At 37.1% G+C, this 16,512-nt stretch overlaps 1 protein-coding gene across 4 annotated transcripts in view; it reads left to right on the top strand.

Annotated features, from left to right (window-relative positions):
• LOC122827330 (MICOS complex subunit mic25a-like) overlaps positions 1–16,512 on the top strand; it is an 80,489-nt gene that overhangs the window by 28,043 nt on the left and 35,934 nt on the right. For all 4 annotated transcript variants that reach the window (XM_044110349.1, XM_044110438.1, XM_044110170.1 and 1 more), the window contains 2 exons: positions 4,724–4,794; positions 15,665–15,800. In XM_044110349.1, the coding sequence (XP_043966284.1) occupies positions 4,724–4,794; positions 15,665–15,800 (207 nt within the window). The remainder of the gene's footprint in view (positions 1–4,723; positions 4,795–15,664; positions 15,801–16,512) is intronic.

Raw genomic sequence — 16,512 nt, 5'->3', positions numbered from 1 at the left:
CGGCTTATCCTCCCACGCAAAATACGAGAATTTAGTACACATCCTCATGTGAATGTATATATTTATTCATATACTGATGACATATTGCAGATATTGTGTGATCCCGACAAGATGGAGACATTCTGGCCTTTTGATCAATACCTCGAGTTCCCCCCACTTCCCCTCTAAAGTACCATATTAAAACTTGACTTTTCTGCTGTGCTGCACTTTCTTATGGAAATGCACCCACTCTGGGCCTTATGCACACCAAGTCAAAGTTGAACTCTTTCATCCCGTAAAAAGCTATCTGCTCAATATGCTGCACCCAAAGCTTCGGATCTGCTTATTAGTTTAGCTTGTTAGCAGCATTTCCACCGAGGCTGCACCCCATCTGGAGATGAAGATATGAGTTTCATAATAAGTTAATGGTACTAAACATTGCAGAGCTGCCGCTGACATTCCTTTTGCCTCATTATTTTGTCCTGGGCTAAAGAAGGACTTGCGCATTCCTCAAACGGTGGTAAACACCCACAGTGAAGTCTCTGCAGCAGCATTTATTAAAGTCTGAAGAGTCCAGAAGAAGGTGCTGAGAGACAATCAAAAGCACTTGAAAATTATTTTGATGCTAATATGAATTTGTACGATAAAACTTTTCCCAATTTTGTCTGGTACCTTATGATGTACTTACACACACCGTTCAGGCATAACATTATGACCATGATGGAAAGTGAATAACATTGTTATTTCTTCATCTCAGCATCTGTTAGTCGGTGCAGCAGCTACAGGGATCAAATTGTGACGGCCAGGTGACAGAGTTTTTCCAAAACTACCTCTTCTGGGTCCTTCAAGTCTGCAGTGTTGATGTTGATTTCATCAAATCGTCAACTTTATGGACTTAGGTCCACCCAAGCGTTTTGCCCAACTGAATGGTTGCCATGGAGATTAAGATTTCAACACTCCAGGTATGTTTATGATGAGGGAATAACTTTATAATATGATGTAAATCTCAGAAAATTTCATTTTATATAATACTGGCCTTTTAAAAGCATACTAAACTCTAGATGCTGACCAGTCTTCTCCATACATAGACTACTTGTTAGTGGGCCGTCTTCTCCATGGTTACTAATGAATAGACCTGTACCTTCTCCATAAGGCAATATTTGAGTGCTTACTTTAGTTACTAAGTAAGGAGATTTTACTAGTAATCTCCTCACCTAGTAAATATGTTCACTGTAAATCTGTGATTACACAGAGGGCTGCCTGTCCTGATGGCTGCTATCCATCGGCGTAGCTTTCCTCATCAAAAGGTTTACAGTAAAATGACAAGTTTGGTTTGAACAGTAAACTGCGCAGCACGCTATGACAATATTTACGGTATCAAACAGTATCAAAAGCTGTTTGACGCCCGTCATGGCTTTCTGAAGGCATGACGTCCAAAGGGCCAGTAGGAAGAAGAAGCTTTCAAGCCCTCTTCCCCATTCTGATGCTCCCTTTGAGCTTCAGCAACTTGTTTTCACCAAGCCTAGACACCTGAATGGACCGAGTTGCTGAAATGTTGCTTGATGAGTGCAGGTGTTTACATGACCTTGAATAGCTACAGTACTTTTGATAACACGGTGCAAGCACATCGCGCAGGACACAAAACAACATAATGACACAAACACATAGTGTGCAAACATCGGCCCACGTAGAGGCCAGGGTCGAAGTGAAAAACTTCTTTTGTGTCGTTCAGTGTGCGCTGCTGTTGCAGTCAGGTCAAGCAGAGAAAACGAGGGTGTGTGGGGGTTAACAGCCTCTATACACCTTTACAACAGTTTCCGAAGGATCAAAGAATGTGTGCATATGTATGTGAGAGGGAGAGACGGAGGAGGACCATAGACAGAAGAGCGAGAGAAATGAGACCTTGAGAGTTTTTGGATCTGCCCAAAGAGCATCATTTGTTCAATCTGAAGTTTTCTCCCAGGTTTCATCATGAATCTGTTCATTTGTTGGTTTTTGTTCTTCCATGAGCTTTTATATTAGGAACCTCATTAGTATTCCTCTCTGTTACCTGCATGACGGTCTTTATTTTGTTTGATTGGTATGCCTTTTTACAGTAATTGCAGCAATTTTTGATGAATTCCTAACATTATTAGAAATTAACCGAAGAAACAAATATGTCTAATTGGTTTAGAAACTGGGGGATCCACGCCAGAGTTCCCCGTGTATAATATTTCAGAGGCGTGCTCCTGTAGGTGTAGGTTGGTTGCAAACATGTGTAGACAGCTGGTGAAAATTATTGCTTGCAATCATAATCAGTGGGGAAGCAGAAATCTGTTTGGCTATTGATGGCTGATGAATGCAAAGTACAGCTGCTTCCACCTTTTCACATCTAACGAGCTTCTTGACTCCCTGTGTCAGCTTTGTTCTTCCCTGGCTCTACGTACTTGTTTATAATATTCCACTCCTTTGAATTCCCCTCCTTTTTAAAAAGTCTTAGCTGTTAATCAGTCTTTTTAAGATGCTTCACTTATTAGTGCCTTTTCGTTTTTCCCCAAAGTGCGTCAAAAATCACAACACTGTCACGTAGTCTGGAGTTTGAAAGGGTAACAGATAAATGAATACCCTTATGGGGCTGCTGCAATGCTAAAGCTAACTTTCGTGTTTAAAGACAACATGGTATAGAAGAACAATGACACTTTAGAAAAGGGTAAAGGGTGGAGTTTATTAGTTTGTTTGTAGGGGTAAAAGAAGCAAAAAAATATATGAACAGACATTTCACACTACTTACAGTATAATAACAATAATAATGTGGTGCAGGTGGAATATTATCTTTAGTCAATGCATCAAGGCAATAAAGATTTAGATCTAGTAAACATTTCTAGTTTTAAGCATTTTATTGATCAAAACGTTTGAGTGTCTCTAACTTGGCTAAATGCTAGTATCAACTAGCATTTAGCCAAGTAATTCAGCTTCCCATGCTGCATTTGCTTTTGAATATTTTAGATGTGCTTTCTGAAAAAAACAAATAGGCAAATTATTTCCTGATAATTTATAGTTACTCTCCACAGAAAATAGAATAGAATAGATGAATCTGCCAATACTAATTGAGTTGCATTGGCATTTGATGTAGCCACATTGTAAATGGGTTGTAGCACTTCAAAGTGCAAAACAAGAAACGGGACTAAGAAACAAAAAACACAGTAAGAAATTTATTGAAAAAGATCTAAAGCAAGGCCAGGATGCCAAAACAAAGCTAAGAGTCCAGAGAAAGACACAATGCTAAATCTGCAGTAGATCCTGCAGATGTAGCTTTTTTTTCTTATGTCATGGCCTGAAATTGATGTAGGTGTTTGGAGTGTAGGATCCTTAGTATCAATGGTTGGACAAGTAAATGTTTGACAAGTAATGTTTGGAGTTAGTAAAGTTTATTTATAAAGCGCTTTTCACAGACATAAAATCACAAAGCGCTATACAATAGAAATCAACCTTATAACCATACAAAACATAAAACCAACCGAAGAAACAGCAAAATCAAGAGATAAAAATAAAAATGTACTTGTGGTACAGACCTTCAACTACTTTCGACAGGCATCTGTTTTAGTACATTATCAAGTATCTAGTTACTTAATATACAGACGCAGCTTTGTGTCGCATAATGGTGAAAATTCAAACTGTACCTCCTTGTGGTTCTGTTCTGAGGGAACATGTATAATCAACAAAACAAGTAGTCTGAGCACAGAGCCCTGAGGCACTCCGAGAGTAACCTTTGAATGATTTACATGAATCAACTCTATTTACAAGGTCTGCCTATAGTTAAAACCTGGTGAAGTTTATCTAATATAATCTCTGCCATAAAACATTGTAATCTTTTACCAGCACAGAAATCTTTTTATTTTACATGAATTTTTTCATTAATATTTTCACATATCGCTTTTATTAATTCAATTTCAACCCATAGCTTTTACTTTTTCCTCTCTTTATTTTATGATACCTGCCTTGCAGTGCTTTCAGTTTTATTTTTCCTCCACATTTTTCTTTCCAAGATGGTGCAGTTTGCTGGGTAAATATTTGGGGGGATGCTGCGTGTTGAAAGGCCTAAGCTCTGTGGATCTGCAGAGGAGAGGCTGCAGTTGTTGTGGATTAGCTGATTGTTTTTTCATAATACCACTGCCGGCATGCACAACTTTTGGTCACCAGACAGACTGCAAAGGCAAAAATCTTGATTTTTCTACAAAAAAGAATAAAAATGTATGAGTAATGCAGCTTATCAGCACCGAGATTTAGTTTTACAGCAAGGGCCTGGAATTGCTAAGTCTTATTCAGGTTGCATGTAGAAATCTTCAACATTCTGTTAGTTTTATGATAAAGAAATGCTATTAAGCTGAGTTGTTTTGGTCTGTAGACTGGGATGAGGGAAAATGGAATAGAGAGAGATTAAAGAAAGCAGCTGTAGATGAGCAAAAGAAAATTTCAAGGAAACAGAATAAAAGGTGGAAGTGAGCGAAAGCAAGGGAATTATAACATGAAAAATGTGAGTTGTTTTTAAAAAGGGTGAATATTTCATCTCATATGTTATTAATGTTGTTTACTGGACAAACACTTCCACTTCAGGGGCTCTATCTGCACAAATCGACAAAAATATGTGATGCGTTTATTTCCCTTCTGCCTGTTCAAAAGCCAAACAAATGCATCTCTCTAATAATCTGACTAACAATCTTTTTCTTTCTGTCTCTTTTTGTTGTTTTGGTGAAAATCTCTGTAGAATTTTGAGAGATTCAAGGAGAGTAAAGATCAATTCCACCAAGCCGCCTCCGTGACAGAAGCAAGCTTCAGGTGAGATTTGCACACAAATCATTCGAAATGCCCTCGCTTTTCCCGAGTCATCATTCCAACAGAGAAAGTTTGACAAATATGTCTGAGTATGCACACACTCATTCCTGCCTATGTGCACTTAACAACCACAAACCCAATTTGTAGCTACAAATGCTGGGAAACATTATAGCCTGCAGCCTCTGGAAACACTCGACCAACTTCCACATGTAGAATTGCATTAACCCAACAGACTAATGAATAGCGTGAGGCAGCTACATTTTTTTTTTTTTTTTTTGTCTTACCTACTTAAATGTTTACAGTCTCTGGAGCAAACTAACCCATGTGATAAATGTTTTAATTGGTTGCTTTAATTAAACAGAATTCAACAATAGCCTGTTTCACCATCCTCACTTCTCACTCTGGAGGTGTAATGAGCCACAGCCGGAAAAAAGATACCTAATTATTGCCTCTGCCGTGTACAACACACAAATTTAATTGGCATTAGAGACCAGATCTTGACTTGCCGTTAAACGACAAGAGCCCTCAAAATGAAAAAAAAAAAAAAGCCAAAAAGCTGAAGTCCTCAGAGGAACTACAAGGAAGTGTTCTCATCCCTGAGGGCAGACTTTTCTGCTTTTGGGTTAATTTTTCACTTTATATTAATGAAGTTCTCCCCATGTTGCTAAGCAGAGATGATTTTTAATTTGTTTCTGTTAAAATTTGACTGAATGCTCTTTATTTAGTTGTTTTCATCTTTCTTAATAGAAAAAGTATGAAACAATACAAAGTCCAGTATATGCACTACTCACAAAAAGTTCAGGATATTTGGCTTAAAACCTATGGCATTACATTTATGGATAAAATAAAGATGTCATGTTACGATTAGACTATAGCATAAAAGTACACCATTTATGAGAGTATACAATTAGGATTTTCTGAAAGTTCAAACAATGTAACTGGAAGAAAAGCCTTCAATAGTGAGGGGTAAGCCTCCATTGTTGGTGTCAATCCTCAAACTGCCAACCTTTTTCTGAATAACTTAACTACCGGTAACTATTATCTGACCAAGAAGTAACTTCCTCTGTCTCTATGCAGAGAAAATTTTACATTCTTCTTCTCAGTGGACATGCAATGTATGAAATGGAGGTTTAATAGAAACACAGAACTTTAGTTTTTGTTTTTCAAAGTCCTTGATAGTTTTTACATGATTAAAAGTCAGTCTTCTATTGGAAATTATTGTGTTCTTATGTTGAAAACAGCAGTTCTTTTTCAGTTGTCACAGTGGACTGTGTCTATAACCAGCCCTTTCCTTGTAACACAGAACATTAGACAGACAAATAGTCCATTATTTTATTGTGATGCATTTAGCTCAGGTTTTGTCACCTTGCAGACCCTTCAGCTAACATGTGTAGTTCTGGTCCTATGTGACTGGTGTCTGGCATATTTCTGAATGTTCCTCTGTGGTCACACACATGAATCAAATAGTTGCTCAGACTACCACTAGGTTCTGCAGAGCCCTGTGTATGATCCATCCATTTAAATCAAGTGTGTTTACAATAAAAATACTGTGTATGTAAAACATGTAGGACACTGACCGAACACGCCTCATTAGTTTTCACCATCTATACCAACGCTTTACCTTTATGTTCTGGTATGTAAGTCTGTGCTGTGTGGCAACTCACTAGTTAATTGTTGCAGTAGAAACTGTGCTCTCTTGGACAGTAAGTTTGAGTGAGTTGCATGTTTATGTGGATGCTTTCATCTATGTGCTGAGTTGAGAACAAGGTTTGCAGCTCGCTGTGCTCAGAATGTCAAAAATCAGTGGAGCATAACCAGAACAGCTACAGTAACATTTCCAGCCTTTCTTTTTTTTGACTTTCTGTACATTTCTTCTTTGCTCCACCTTACAAACTCTCTAGCAACTTATTTTTGGTATTAATAATTTCAAGTCGAGAAGTTATGTTGCACTGATTATTAAGTATTTAGACCAGAGCTATCCTAAGATCTTAATGCAGACAATAGGTCTACACTGATCTTTACACAGATTAATTTCATTATCTACATTTTCTATCATGAGTTTCTGGCTTTTAGTCAAGCAGATTGAAATATTTTGAAAAAATTGCCGTTTAGCAGTGGTGTGTATATTTTATTCTGAATTTATCATCTATTTTACTCTGATTAATTTTGATGGAAATGTGGTTTTGATGCAAAGACTACAAAACATTGTTTTCATTATTGTAAGTTGTTTAAAATATAAGGATCAAAATAAATAACATATTTTCTCAACATTTAATACAATAAAACAAAATGGGATTCACAAACTTTTCCATGCCACGGCCTTCCAAACAGCATTAGCTTCTGGCTTCTTTACAAATCAACAGACAATCCTACAAAATATGTAAGAAACATCAACTTTTACAATATTTTTCTACTTTTATGCTGTGTTCTCAATAATTATTATTATTGTCTATTATAAATGCTGCCTCACCATTTGATTGTCACCTGGCGTTGCTGACCATGCTACGCTAGCTTGAGGAGCAAAGCAGCTTGATAAATTCGACCGGCAGCCAATCAAAAGGATACATAAGATATCAAATATAGATTTTATTATTAAAAATGTATGTTTTCTTATTTAAAATTGTATATATATATATATATATATATATATATATATATATATATATATATATATATATATATATATATATATATTTATTTTTATTTTTTTTTCTCATCTTCCATCCTCCTAGTGGCCCTCAGTGCCTTTAAAGCTACAGGTACAGATTTCCTAGTCGCCCACTGCTGACTGAACCAAATACCTTAAAATCAGACTAACACCATAGAAAAATAATAATAAACACATTTTAGAAATTGAGTTTGTGGTTGCTCTGCCATTTTACTTAACAACCATTAATCCCTGAAAGACCTGGTGCAGAATGTTCTCTCCCTAAGAAATATCTGTCATCTGAAGATGACAAAGTACATCTAGCTGTTGATTTACAAAATAAAAAAGAATTGACTTGCCCAATTCCTGTTGTGTTTCTAGTCTAGATATATGTTGCATGCGTATGTGTCAGGAGGAAATCTTTCTCTCCAGAGCATAAAGCATTAGAATGAGGCCAAGACGAGTCGGGCAGATGCCCATGTCAGACTGGCCAGGTTATCATCCGAGCCATCCTAACTAGACCAGCTGTCTGTTATAGCGGTGCTGGAGCAAGGCTTAATAGCAGCCTTTGTCAGATAGACTTCCAGCCTCTGTCAAGGATACGATTGTGCAGCAGTAGCTCCGCAAACACAGCAAACATCGACAAACATCGGGGAGCTAAATCAACAGCCCAAGTTAAAAAGTGCCTTCTACTTAGGATTCAATCTAACGACACGCTTCAGTTATATATTTGAAGGAAATTTTGAGTTATGGTTTCCTGAGTGTGATCTTGTTTGCTGAATTGTAACAATTTTCAGTTTCCTTTTTTTTGGTTTGTTTGTTTGTTTTTTCAAATATTTTGGAGTCAGAATGTTATAGTTTTATGCCAAGCATCTGAGCCTGTCACTTCATCCATCCAAATCAGTTTCTGCAGACATAAAACATAAATGTGAAAAGTCTTAAAATAAGGCATCTATTTTTTTTACTTGTTTATGGAATTGAAAGCAACCTTTCTTGTTACATGATATACTACCAGCTCCCTCAGCGTAGAGCATCTTTAACAATGCATCTTTACCGAGGTCTTGTGTTTACTGTATGAGCTGAGTGTGATTTATTCTCCTCAGCTCTGGAAGCAGCTCCCAGAAAACCTAAGATGTTCACTAACGGCTGATTTCTTTGAGTCAGAACTGAAAATATTATTGCAGATTTCCATAACAATTTCATTTTTCTGTCTTTCTTTTGACTGGTTTCTGAAAGGAGTCCAGTGGAAAACCTGGTATCTATGGAAGTTAGGAACCCAAAATGCCAGGAATGCACAGTATAAAGTTATTTTAATCTACATATATATAGTCTATATAGAGGAGTAGAGAGTTTTCAGACGCACACAGTTTGGATAATCAATATTTAATTGAATTTTAATGGTAGAATAATGATCCTTGAAAGTTGCTCTAAACAATTAATCATTTTGGAAAATTACCAGTAACACTTTCTGGTCTTTCCTCATGTCAGTGGACAGAATAGAAAAAAAAAAAAGATAATTAAAACATGATTTGTTTTGTTAAATGTGGGCCCATTCATTCATCTCAGCCATTGTTGTGACCTCCTTGTATACTTTTACAAGAGGCAAAGTAAAGTCTGAGCACCAGTATATAGAAGACCCTCTTTCCCTGGCTGTGGATGCGATAAGTATGGAGGGATGGTAGAGGATGATTGAAGGAGTGTACAGATACAAGATAGAGGAGGAGAGGATGTGTACCTTCAGTCAATTGAAAACCTGTCAAGGTGCAGGTGCATACAAGCTACAAGCTGAAGATAAGAAGCAACCCTTTCTCTCTAGCTGTTTTCTACTTCACCTTTCCTGCACTCTCTCTTGTTAACATCTCTCCCTTTCTCTTTTTCACCACAGCACCGGGATTAATCAGACCAGTAATAGTAAAGCAGTCTGCTCGGGAATCCTGAGCGTCTAGCATGTCAAAAGTCAATTCCTGCCTCAGTAGATAAGACACAGCCTGTTTGCCTGGCTATATGGTTTTATATTTGGATCCATTTAATAATTTGCACATCTTGGCTTTTACAAATCAGTACAAAATGTTACATTCTTTCCTATTCAAACTCAGCAAATTGGAATAATAATAAAAAAAAATGCATCTGCTATAAATTTGAGATTTGACTTTCGTAAAGTTGAATTTAAAAGTAATCAATCTGAAGTCAGAACCAGCAGGTAATTAACCCAGTTTAACGAGAGGCTAAATCTGTCAAAGTGCAATTAGTCAATTTACACACTTCAGTAATGCAATGAAGAAAGAAAATAACAATAAAAAGTAATTATTTGTAATTCATTGTTATCCCCTTTTAATTAAAAGTACAATGTCCACAAAGATTTTTAAAATTTTTTTACTGGCTTTTTATTCACTCATTTGCAATTTCACAGCAGACAAAGAAGCCATAAAAAAATGGCTCTGCACATCAATAGGATCTGAAAATTGTGCCTTTAGAAAATCTAAGCAAAGACCTGAGACAGAACCTGAGTGCCTCTGCTCCTTTGGAGATGTCAAGTCTTGGGTGTTAAGGTGTCCACTGTCAAACTGTCTCTCAAACACACAAAAAAAAACATACTCAGCAGTATTAGTGTTATATACCACTGTAAGCGGAGCAGACGTGGATTGTTTCAAGCCCTGTAACACATACAGTACATACCCACAGGAGCAAAGGAGGCTGGTGTGAACTGGAACTGTGAGCAAGGTGTGATGTATGGCTGCTCCAGTCATACAGCGTGTGAGGACAGACACAAAACACAGACTGGCAGATCCCCGTTTTAACTGACTGGTGAACTGGGCTTTAACAATATGAAGATGAGTCTCAGTTGTATAAATTTGCAGCATTTTAAGATCCTGATAAATATTAGCAAGACTGAATTATCCATAAGCCCAGTTATTGTTGCCTAACATGGTCGACTCTGTTGGTGTTTAAACTTAGCATGGACCCTTTAAGTTGTTTATTTAGTGTCAAATAAATCACACACTAACAAATTTATGTCCTGAGATTAGAAACACCCTTAATGATTTTTAATCCTCCTGAGGTCTTAAGAGATGAAGTCAGTTAAAGTCTGTGCTTTTTACCATGTGCGCGGTCCGGTGAGGTCACACTGGGTGCGTTTTTACAAGGTTATTTTGTCTGGTTTCGGGAACTGATGGTCTGACTGGACAACCCTACCTGCTTCCCCACTGTTCCACCGTGACATTTGCAGCTCTCCTCCTGAGCATCATTCTAACACTGTAAGATAGTTAAAATGATTAAAACTACAGTATTTCTAATTTAGCTGCTGCTTATATTGAACATGTTGAATAATCCAAGCATTAATTTAACTATTTAATTTAGGAAACAAAAATTCTGTATTATAGAATAGTAATGGTAATTAATTATAATAAATTCTCTGTATCGCTGTTTTTAGCCAGCTGAACAGCATTTAATCAAAGCTTAGAACATTTCACAAGTTGGACACATACAGAGAGAGGTTTAGCTGTTTCTATTTGCACATTCTCTCTGTAGACTGTCTGAGTCCGCTCTTCTCTTCAGCTCATCCCACAGGTGTTTGACAAGATTTAGGTCAGGAAACTGACAGGGTTTTGACAAAAGGACCATTTTATGTCCGGTAAGTTATTTCTATATGCCATCAATTTTGTATATTATCCTTCTGATGGAGCCGACCCATCTTCAGCTTTCTGCTGGAGCCTCCCAGACATTCATGACGCCATACTATCTAACAAGCTTTTCCACATATTCAGGCCTTGTCTCATGCCAAACCTGACTGCTCATTTGACCAAGTCACACTTTTCCACTGGTTGCTATGGTGATCCGAGGATGCCACTCTTTGGCACAGCTCTCTAATAGGGAGCTTTTGAGATGTTTCTGTCTCTCTTACGCTCCTGCTCACTATGTGTGGTGAGAAGATAATTGTCCTGGACTTGCAGCTAAAAGAAATGGGCCTCTGTGTCATCGCTTATTTATACCCCAGGGAAACAGAAAGTCATGGCGGACAAATTCAGAGCTGTTTGGGAAACCAGTAATTGCTCCACCAGTGATTGTTTTGATTCAGAACAATTATTTTCTCTGTAGAACAAATGTACTGAAATTAAATCTTGGATTCCTCAGTGCAAGATTGTGCTACTGTAATAAAAACTGAATATCCATATCTTTACTAGGGTTTTCTAATCACAACAAGCAATAAATGAATTAATCTCAATGAATTAAAACAAGGCCAATAATTTCCATCTGCAAGATTTATTGTTTTTCTCTTTTCTCTCTTTCTACCAAAAACTGGAGGATAAAAGTCCTCAGTCTGCTGCATTGATCTGAAATAAATTTTTTAAAATTTTGTTTACAGATACTTTGTTGTTTTATTTATTTTAGATATTCAGAATGTCTTCCACTTTTGAATGTTTATTAGAATTGAAAGTTTATTGATCTTTGAGAACGTGTTCTAGAATTATGTCATCACCATTTTATTAGTTGAAAATGTTCTCAAAACAAAAATATTATCATTCATCGCAATAACTTCTGGGACAACTTATTGTCCAGCAAAATCAGAAATGGACAATTATTTAAGTTAGACATGTTTAAATCATCAAATTGTCGATGTTCTCAACTCTATTTGGTGCATGAGTTGAGCTTTTTCTACTGTTTTCTTCCACTGAGGTTCCACAGTCTGATTACTGTATGAAAATAAAATATAAAGCCAGAAGCCCAAATTCGCAGCCTGTCATAGTCATAAAATAAGTCTGAAATTGTCTTTTCTCTGTTTGCCTTTTGTGTGGGTCTGACTCTTTGAGATGTTAATAAGATTTTCTAATTACTCTAAAACACAGTGCAGATTCCTGTCCTCTGTAGTTGAAAGGACAGAAATAAAATGATGCATGGAGAAAAACAGAGCTTTATACGTTTAGCCAGAGCCATTAAGGGAGACACAAAAGCATCACTCTTCATCTGTAGCTTGACTCAGAGGCGATAAAAGCATCTTTCTTATCAGCCTTGTAGCCTTGCCATATGACTTTGTAGTTTGCTGCATGTTTTTGTGTCTTCTCTATTCTCCAGTTCGTCTTCATTCATTTCATTTCCATCTTTTTTTTTTCTCGGTTTTTGGTCCAGAAGTCTGAGGCCTCGTCTGTTCCGCCCACTACTGTCTTCTCTGTCGGCGATTAAATATAAAGAACCGCGCCATTAATTAAGCAACTAATCTCACTGTTTATGTTTTGTCATATTTGCTGCTTACAGATGCGTGGAGAGCTCCCTCCCCTCCACATAACGAATGCTTCCTCACACATTAAAACATTTAACAGCTACGGCTCTGTACACCACTCAGCAGAGAGGGGAAAAAGAAGAAACCCTCGCCGCATCCAGCTCGCTTTTTATTATTTATTTCTGCAAGCGCTAATACTGTTGATTTAAAGCCTCACCTTCAATTTGGTGTAGCATGTGGACAGAGCTTTAGCTTTTTTTGCTGCGGCTGAACCAATTTTCTGCTTCAAGCGCCTTTAATAAACCTCGTAGCACTATCAGGAGGCTTCAGCTTCCCTGATGAAGGCCATTTATTTCAAATTAAAGGAGAGTTCCTTATCTTCTGTGGACTCAAATAGAAGGGGGGTGCGGAGGAGATAAAGACGGCGTGCTTTGGTGTCGCACTGTCTGTGTAGTTAATGCGGTGACCAGGAAGGAGGAGGCGAGTCGGAAAAGCAAAAAAGACTCAAGTTGGAGGGAAGACAAAAAATAAGAGTGAAGGAAGGAAGATTAGACTGGAAACATAAAGGAGAAGCAGTTGCGTGAATCTGATAGGCTGTCATCTTTTTAAAACAATTATCTAAAGGAATGCCATTGGATCCTTTCTGCTTGCGTTCTCCATCACTTTATCTCAATTTGTTCTTTTGTTCCTGTTTCTCTCATCGTTTACATGTATTTTTCCTCTTTAAACGTTGCCACCCAGATTAAGTCTGTTATTGCTCGCGTCCGTGCAGATACAGGCACGCTGTAATTGAAATGACTGAGGTCAGCTCTCCTCCACAGTCAAAAGCAAAATGAGTCTTTAATTTAGCTTTCAATTAAACATGCCGTTAAACGCTCCTCTCAGAGCAGGTGTGTGTGCGAGGAGTAAAGCATTAACGCGTTGCCACATAAAGTGTGTGTGTGATTTGTGATGTCTAAAGTGTGACAGTGTGTGCATTCATACACGTGCCGGCGTGTACCTGTGTGGGCGTACGCAGCTCGTTTGTCTCTACTTCAATCAGTCAGAATCTATTACAGCAAGACGTCGAGGCAGCAAAGCCCGTCATCCTTAACACTCACACAGATAGACAGCCAGAGAAAAAAGATTATAATACAGCCCACATATCAAATTAAGCTCAGCTAATTCAATCTCTCAGAGCTCACTTTTCTGCTGTATTTGATCAGAATGAGCCTACCCACTCAATTAAGTGTGATTTAGAGCTAATTGTGTGATTTCCAGTGAAGCACGTTCCATCCACCCCACTCGTTGTCAAACAGGTTCCCATCGGTGGAGACGTGACTTGTTTTTCATCTTTCTTTTATCATTATTTTCTATTTAAACACTTCAATTCTCAGCAGACCTTTTTTATATCTTGAAGAATTGTCACACTAGAAGAAGTGAGATGAAACATGCTTTAAAACCTTTAAATATAAAACAACTCTTGTCTTACTAGTGTGGGTTGACATTTAAAAATTAATCATAACAGATCCTAAATATCTTTTAAAAAAGTCATAGAAACCATTTGTATCACAGGATTTAGTAGTGTCCATTAATTGGATGGCTTAATCCTAACATTAAACCATGTTAGGATTAATGTTAATTATAACATTAATCCTACTGTTATAATTAATGGAGGGCATACTTCTGCTAATGCTGCATTTTCATTTAGCGCTTTTGCTAACTTTGGATACATTTAACGTACTAAATTTTCCCTAATTTAATATCTCCAAATAAATTCAGTTGAAAACAGTTTGACATTTGTTTTGAAGTTTTGGTTGTTGGCTTTTAAGACAACCAGAAACTACAAGAAATATTGATACAAATATTTACCCCTCATGATTTTTTTTTTTTTTTTCACATTTTACAAGCACAATGTATTATATTTAGATTTTATTCAGATTTTAACAAACCAAAATCAAAGGCAGCAGGAACATGGCTTGCAATTTCCTATAAATTAAAAACCTCAAATGTGGAGCAAACATATGTATTCACCTTTACTCAAAAAAAAATATACACTGATAAAACATTTCAAGAATTCTTTAAGTAGTTAGACATTTATTCATGCTCTTATTTTGAAGGGGGTGAATACTGTTTACTTTGCAGCTCCATTCCCTCTCCTCAGTATAGAACATGTAAATTGTATGTTAAAATTAAACTGGGACGTTAGGTTAGTCTGTCAAGCAATTAGCGCTTGTTGTAACGATTAATGATTAATCCAGCTGACAAGATGAAGATGAAAACAGCACTGAGTCCACAATGAGACAAGACAGTGTCTGTGGGAAAACTACAAAAGTCTCTATTGTTTTCTCAGTTAAAAGTTTGCACTCTTCAACTTGTTTAAAAAAAAAACAAAATCTAATTAATGTAAAACAGTCCAGTCTGTGATTGATTAGTCCATATTATGTGATTTTACTTCTCTCAATGGATACATATTGATCAACCCTTAACACATTTTAGTAGAATCAGTTTGCAAATAATAATTGTTATGTAAGATGCCAAACCGACCTTAACTCTTGCCCATTTTCTGTAAACGGTTGATTATAAAACAGTTACAGCTCTTAGCAGAAAACCTTGAAATTTCAGCACATTTTGAAGACACTGAAGATGGGATTCTAATTTTGGATGCTCTGAATATTAGATTCCTTGACCATGATTGATACAGTGAAATCAGTGTTTTGGAAACTGGATAACCCAAATTGATTTGGGGTAGGCAGTAATTTATCGAATAATATCCAATAGTGGTGAAGAAAAGTCACTTTACTTGGTAGGAACGATATCTCACTGCCATGGAGTTGCTATGTCTGCCCCTTCCAACTGCACATATCAGACAGAGAGGCCATAAAGTCCACAGCTCATTCCTGCAGCTTTACTGGTTTATGTTGCAGCAGTCAGTCACATTTATGTACAGGAGAGAAAATGTAGTTCTTTGTCTCTCTCTAAACATAAATCTGTCTCTGTGTTTTTGTCTCTGTTTTTTTTTTTTTCTGCAGGTCTTGTAACACGGCTCCTGTGTGTCCTGGCCTGCAGGCTCAGATTTTATCCTGCTACAAGAACAACAAAGACCAGACCTTAAACTGTTCAGACTTGGCTAAAGAATACATGCAGTGTATAAATGCTGCAAAGAAGGTGAGATTTTTTTTTCTCTAAAGCTGGAAAAGGTAGAAATAGGAATATCAGAGGAGGATATAGAATAGGACTATATCTGCATCGATGGCGTATTCATCATCCGTGTGAGCTAGTTTAGGTTGATTTGCTTTTATGATGTCTCTTTTGCAAACAAATTCCTTCATCCTTCTTTAATAGGTTCAAAGAAATGGGAAGACAAGAATAAAAATGTTTCCAGTGGCACCTTAATGAACTTTTGGGGAACTTTTTGGGGTTCTTTTATTTAGTTCAGACACATTTTCCTGTGTGTTTTCCAACAATATTCCTGAGAAGTGAAAGACTGAGAGGGATAATAATTGCTGTCAGAGTGTGTGCTTGAGAAATGTCATTGATAACAGCTTGCGGAGCGTATATCTGATGTGAAAATACAAAATCAAAGTTTCCTCAGCAGAATCTGTGCTGTTTTCCTCTGAAAGTTGTGAAAATGACAGCTTTTCAGAATGACAGCGTTGCTTTAAGGTAAGTTCACCTTGTCACCAGAGAGCTAATTTTGGAAAAACTTGGGGAATCACAAGAAGGCAGAGTCAGAAAAACAAAACAAGAAACCCCAGATAGTGTCATTCTGTCTTTTGATAAATTCTGAATATGATCTTAACTGCATTAGTATTGCAGTGAGTATGTGAGCTTTGGGACTGAAGCAAATGTAATGATGGTTGCAGCAATAATAACTTCA

Source organism: Gambusia affinis, linkage group LG01 (genome assembly GCF_019740435.1).
Source record: "Gambusia affinis linkage group LG01, SWU_Gaff_1.0, whole genome shotgun sequence".
Lineage (NCBI taxonomy): Eukaryota > Metazoa > Chordata > Actinopteri > Cyprinodontiformes > Poeciliidae > Gambusia > Gambusia affinis.
This window is presented reverse-complemented; position numbering and strand designations above follow the sequence as displayed.